The 6494-nt window shown below is 40.8% G+C and overlaps 1 protein-coding gene across 1 annotated transcript; it reads left to right on the top strand.

Moving 5' to 3' along the window:
* Positions 1-1762: 1762 nt before the first annotated feature.
* GPR15 (G protein-coupled receptor 15) lies at positions 1763-3577 on the top strand. The gene has a single exon (XM_008922507.3). It carries the CDS (start codon positions 1783-1785, stop codon positions 2884-2886), a length of 1104 nt encoding a protein of 367 aa, XP_008920755.3. The 5' UTR covers positions 1763-1782; the 3' UTR covers positions 2887-3577.
* The last annotated feature ends 2917 nt before the right edge of the window (positions 3578-6494 follow it).

Raw genomic sequence — 6494 nt, 5'->3', positions numbered from 1 at the left:
CTGAATGGTTACACCCAAGTTGAGATGGCAAGATGGTTTTTAGCCTATTCTTCCTTACAGGTTCACATTTACATCTGTGGCATACAAATCAGTAATCTAATCTGGGGTGTTTTTATACACCTTGATCCTTTTTCAGAGTTTGTGATGGCTGAATTGCACTTGCTAAGTAAATCCTTACTCATTCCATTAAAAATAGTCAGCTAGAGTCCACTGGTGCACTACTGATAGGAGGGCAGTTGTATATAACTAGCTCCTTATTAGACATCAGCACATATACACAAGAGACAGTGCCCACCCAAATATCCTTCCATCCAGCAGCCAGTTTTTAGTAGCAGCTGGCTACTTTTCCAGGTGCCTGGAATTCTACCAGGCACCTGCTGCACAGGAGCACATAACCTGAGCACTGAGAGAGTGAATCTGAGTGCAGCCAGAGTGCACTGGAGGGACTGATTTGCTGCCCATCCAATCTGCAGTTGCTCTTTGCCTGTGGAGACACACACAGATGCAATCTATGTGCCCAGGGCTGGAGCCTGCACCAGTAGGCAATTTCCTGAAAGCTTTGAGAATCCCGAAGAAGCGCCTGGTGTGTGAACATGCAGGTGGGAGAGAGTGGAAGGAGAAAATTAATTTATCTGCAGAAGAGGGGAAGGATGATGACGACCAGTAGTAGAGGTTTCAAATTAGTATGTACTGACAAATCTGTAATGAATTCAGTAGCTTAAAAAATGAGAATTTCTGTTTGATTTATGCAATGCTGAAAGGGCTGTCTGTAAGGTAAGTCACAGCTGAAGCAATACAGATACTACAAATGAAAGATGAAGGAAATCAGAGCTCTTTAAGGGAAGCAAGCACTGTAAATAAGAACAGCCCAAGAGCCATGCAGCCTGTGCAGTCAGAAGAAGAAGGAACAAACTACTGCTCTGGAGTCCAGGACTGTGGCTGATAAGGAAGTCTGTGAGGGGGATGGGAGCATCAAGTCAAGTTTCAAATTACAGAAGAATATGTGACACTCTGGAAAACTGTTCTCTAAGTTTCTAACACATTAATCGAGTTGGGTGTGGAGACTCCATGTCTAGGGGAACTGAAGGGACTGCAGGGCAGGAGGGGTGCACTGGCAGGGCAGCAAAGAGCCTGGAACTGATACAGAACAACCAACTACAGTGCAGAAAGGATATAGTAGTTTTAAGTGTTTCTCCTTGTATGTTTTCATATAAGATAACTCTCAACAGAAAACAAGAACAATAAATGAACAAGTAAAGTAAAAAACTCCAAGCCTCAGGAAAGTTGAACTTGCCATGACAAGCAGTTTGTACAAAATATTTTGAGTATAGATAAAGAATGTGACACCCAAATTCACTGTTCTCTGACTCCTTCTGAGCTGGTACAATCTCAAATCTCTGCAAGCTACCAATATCCTGTGCTAAAAATAAAAGGTTCTGTATCTTGAAAACTACATTCCCTCCCCCAAAAGAAAAAAAAGCAAAAACTGAACCTCGTTTGCTTTCATGGGCAAATGCAAAATCGAGATAAAAACAGTAAAATTAAACCTGATTTTTAAAAAAAGCTTCAAGTGTTTATTCTGAAGACAAGGTTTCAACTAATCAGAGACTCTTGTTGCTTGTTTGTTGCCTATGCGGTTGGTTAAAAGTATATAAATTATCTCCCCACAAAACCACTGTTCTCCTCCTCCCTCCCTCCTCTCCTCCCCCCTCACTCTATAAAATGTTTTTAAAGACCTTGAAGGGAAGGGCAGGGGAGCTCAGAGCCTCCCTCAGAGCAGGGATGAGAACAGCCTGGCCAGAAATGGAACTCAGCCAGCTCTCATCTGTGTCTACAGTCACCCCCAGCTATGAGTACTACTACGAGGACAGCTGCCAGTATCAGCACCTGCAACATATGTCTATTTTCCTCCCTATCCTGTACACTGCTGTGTTCCTGGTGGGCATTGTTGGCAACGCAGTCCTGATCGTAGCCTTGGTCTTCAAGCGGCAGGTCCAGAGGCTGATTGACGTCTTTATCATCAACCTCGCTGCATCTGACTTCATTTTCCTCATCACGCTGCCATTCTGGGTGGACGAGGAGGTGTTGGATGGGAACTGGAGGGTAGGATCTTTCCTCTGTAAAGCTAGTTCCTATGTCATCTCAGTCAACATGTACTGCAGCATCCTCCTCCTCACTTGTATGAGTGCTGACCGATACCTGGCTATCATGCACCCCTCTATCGCTAGACGGATCAGAACAAGATCCTATTCCAGAGCACTCTGCATCTGTGTCTGGTTGTTATCCTGCTGCTTGGGGACGCCAACCCTTTTGTCTAGAGAACTGAAGAAGCAATATGGAAAGACTTACTGCACAGACAAAGCCATGACAGAAGCCAAACAGATTGCGTCGCTGATGCTTTTAATCCTGGCCTTCTTCTTCCCACTGTTGAGTATCTTAACCTTTTACTGCTCTATCACCAAGAGACTCTGTGTGCATTATCAGAAGACTGGGAAACATGATAAGAAATTGAGAAAATCCATCAAGATCGTCTTCATTGTAGTGGTGGCTTTTGTTGTCTCCTGGGTTCCCTTCAATCTGTTCAAGCTTATGGCCATTCTTTTGGGACTCCTGAAGCAGTCTGACTGTTTTTCCAACATGGTTGCCCAACTGGGCATGAAGGTGAGCAACCCTTTTGCTTTTGCCAATAGCTGTGCCAACCCCTTCATTTATTATTGCTTTGACAGCTATATCCGCAGAGCCATGCTCCAGTGCCTGTGCCCACGGGTGAAAATCAGCAGCAGCAACAGCTCTGATACTCTGGACACTCGCCTCAGTCATTCCTTATCCAATTTTGGGGCAGGGGAGTATGCTGCTAGGAAGAGGAAGCGCTCTGTGTCCCTGTGACAGGGAACTGGGACTTCTCTCTCCAAAGATAGCAGGAAAAGAAAAAGAGAAAGGAGCAACACAGACAGAGGTGCAAGTGTAATGCAATCAGCGCTTCAGGTGGAAGGACTTACCCTGGAACCCCAGCACAAATGCTACAAGCAACAGAAAAGAATCGTGTGATTCAATCAAAGCCGCTCCAAGAAAAGCTCTGAACTTAAATGTATATAGGTTTTTATTTTGTGCAACAAAACCAACACAAGTGTTTCTTTTTGGTTCCTAGCGTACCCACAAACATGTCACAATGTTCTCAAACTAACCTAATCAATTCTGTTTTTTTGGAGTTTTTCTGAATTTAGAAATTCAATGTTTTAATGAATTTGTGTGTTACCAGTTCTTATCATTTAAGTCCTGTGCATTTTAAGTCTCTGCTTCTTATTATGGCATTAAATCTTTAGTTTTAATAAAAATGAGTAAAGTGTCTAGCCCCTGTGATTTTAGTAAGAAAGAAGATAACTTGAAGGCAGAGAAACCAGAAGACAAGCAAAACAGGTCCTGCATTTAACCTTTTTCTTAAAGGAAAAAGACCATCAAAAGCACATTTGTGCTTTTTTAAGACTTTTTTGAGGACCTGACACAATTTCTGACTGCTTGGGTCAGAAGTAAGGAATCAGTCCCTCCTACTAAGGAAAAGGACACGGTGAGTTCCAGGGTGAATGGTTACACTCATGCAAATCTACTAAAAGGCTTCAAAGAAAAGACAGTTATACCAGCTAATGTAATTAATGAAAAACAGAGAAATGGGTAAAGCCTGAAGTCCTGACTACTGTCTGGACAGCAAAAAAAAAATAAATAAAATTGGAGTCTGAATGACGGAAGGGGCTTCCCTCTGATGTAACTACAGCACGAGTACCATTCACCATAGCTTTTATTTTCACACCTCTGTATTTTCTAAACATCTGTAAATGAGAATGACTATTTTGAGTGTTACAAATAAATCCTGGTATTTGCATTCTTTATTGATCCTTGCAGTTGAGCTGTGTTGTGCACGCAGAGAAATGAAAGCAGATCTCACTCAATAGCAGTGCAAACCTAGAAACCAAGGCATGGACATCTTGCCCAACTCCCCAGCCAGTTCTGTACTGGACTCATTGGGTAATGGAACAAACCCTCACTGGAGCAGGTGGAGAGCTGACACTGCAGGATCCCTCGAGGCAAAAGTATCTTTCAGCAATTGCTGGTGGCACTGTGCTCTCTGGCACCCAGTAAGGTACTGGGACATGTGCCTGGGCTACAAGGGGGGTATTACAGAAACACACACTAGCTCTTTGCTCTCCCCTCCCCTGCAGTTTTTTCTCCACCACTACCTCTTCTAGAAGATTTTGATTTTCTTTCTAGACATAGCTGCCAAACTCCTTTTTCAGCCTTAAAATTGCATGAAAAGCACCAACTGTGTTTTCAAACCTTCCAGTGTTTGAAAATCAGACCAATGTCAGTTCAAATTTTAAAGTTATTTGCAGTAATCATCAAAAACTACTGTCTCTTCTCAATCTCTTATCTTCTCTCTACCTTTAGTGGTGTATAACAAGAGACTTATATATATTTTTTTTGCAAAAATTAGCCTAAGATTTGCATTTCAACTAAGCTATGATTTTTATTACAAAATAATTCAGTAAGTCAGCCTAATTCATTATTTCCTCAATTCCCAGCCAAAGCTGTACATCATCTTTGTAAGATATCTATCTATCTATCTATCTATCTATCTATCTATCTATCTATCTATCTATCTACAAGACTTTAAATAATTCTGCTGGGGCTTCTGTTTTCTTTCTTTCTTTCTTTGTTAAATACTTCAAAATACCAGATAAAGTCGGAAAAATGACTAAGGAAATCTACCAAGATCTCCTGCCTCAAGCTGTAGTACAGGCATTTGGCAAATAATAAACTTGATAAATATTGCTACGCTTGAAGAGAATCACATATAAATGCCACAGCAAATGCTCCACATGAGCAAAAACAAAAACAATAAGGGCAACTAATTCAGCAATGGAAAACTCACCAGATTGTTTTAGACTTTCATCCAAAAGAGTATACTTTATATTCTTCTATTTGTCATTTTCATAAGTGTAAACATTATTTTCAATTATTTTTTTCAAAGAAAAGACAACCTATGCTTGAACAAACTAACTTCTCTAATTTTTACTATTCCATGTTAATACTGATTGTTTTTTAGCACTAAACAGCATAGGATGATACCAAAATTATTGTGATTGAAAGTACTTAACCTGGTAGGCTTGAGTAATATAACAGGATGCCTATTTTATGCATGTTAAAAGAATTTAATGACTGTAAATTCGTTTGCTATGTGAAATGGAAATGGTGCAATTCTGATATGACACCTGCCAAAGGTCTTGGTAAGTAATTTGGATTGTTGGGTGTTTTTTCTCCCACTTCCATTATTTTAAAGTAAATTCAATGTGATTGCTGCTAAGAAATATGGTTTGGCTTTTTGGAATTGAACTTCTGCTTTCATTGTCATGAAAAAGTAGCAAAGCATTACTAGAAAATCTGTCAGCAGATCTGGATGGGAACATTCATCCGCCTATCCCACCACAAACATTTTCATGACTTCAGAGATGCTGTTGTACTGCCTTGGAATGAAATCAAGATCTTTTGAGGTTTTTAATGAAAACAACTACACCACCACTACCACCCCCAACAATCTAGAGGTTGGTGCACTTTCATGAGAAGTGCATAATCAAGGCTGAAGTGCCTCTGCTTCTTGATATAAATCAGGACCCTGTTAAATGCATCTCTTGGTCTCCATTTTGGCTCAAGTGAATCAGCATTTTTTCAGAAGTAGAGTATTTCATCTCAACACAAAGAAAAATCGTATCCAGACCTGATGCTTCCTTTAAATAGGCAAAGAATTTTTGCAACCTTAATTTCAGCACCAGATGTGCTAACACTGACAACTGCACTGCAGCTAAACGGCACTTTGAGTTGCAGGGAACTGAGGAAAAAGTCACACAGGGAATAGCTTCAGATGGAATATAAGCAGTGCCTCGGGTTTCAAATAGGGTGAATTACAAAAAGAACATCTCCTGACTTTGCAAAGATGTTGCAGCGATATGTTTGTTGACTACTGCACAGGAATAGTAAGGTCGTTTACAAAAGAAGGGGTTTTTTTGGGTGTTTGCAAGGCATACAGTACAAAGAGATGTCAGCTCAGCGGTGGGGACACTTACATGTGCTTTTAACAGTTATATACTATTGGAATACTAATTTGTTATCCCGGTATGATCACTTACATTCATGAGGTCAGCAGGAACTTCTGAGTAGATTTACAAGCTGTGAGCACAGTTCATTACATGTCCCAAAATTTCTAACAGAAACGGTTGGACTCAATGATCTTAAAAGTCTTTTCAAACCTAAACAGTTCTGTGATTCTTCTCTTGTTTAAAAGGCTCCACCCGGTTAAGAGGCACATTACATGGCCGGTGAAGAACAGAAAGCAGTGACCGCAAAGCCTGCAATTAGTGCACTTCAAGTTTCATTAACAGTCCAATCACCTGCTCACTTCGCAGATGTGGGTGTTCGATATCCTGCTGGAGTCTTCCTGCAAGTGA

Source organism: Manacus vitellinus, unplaced genomic scaffold (assembly GCF_001715985.3).
Source record: "Manacus vitellinus isolate BGI_N305 unplaced genomic scaffold, ASM171598v3 scaffold_28_pilon, whole genome shotgun sequence".
NCBI lineage: Eukaryota > Metazoa > Chordata > Aves > Passeriformes > Pipridae > Manacus > Manacus vitellinus.
The sequence above is the reverse complement of the archived record's forward strand: the minus strand, read 5'-3'. Positions and strand labels throughout refer to the sequence as shown.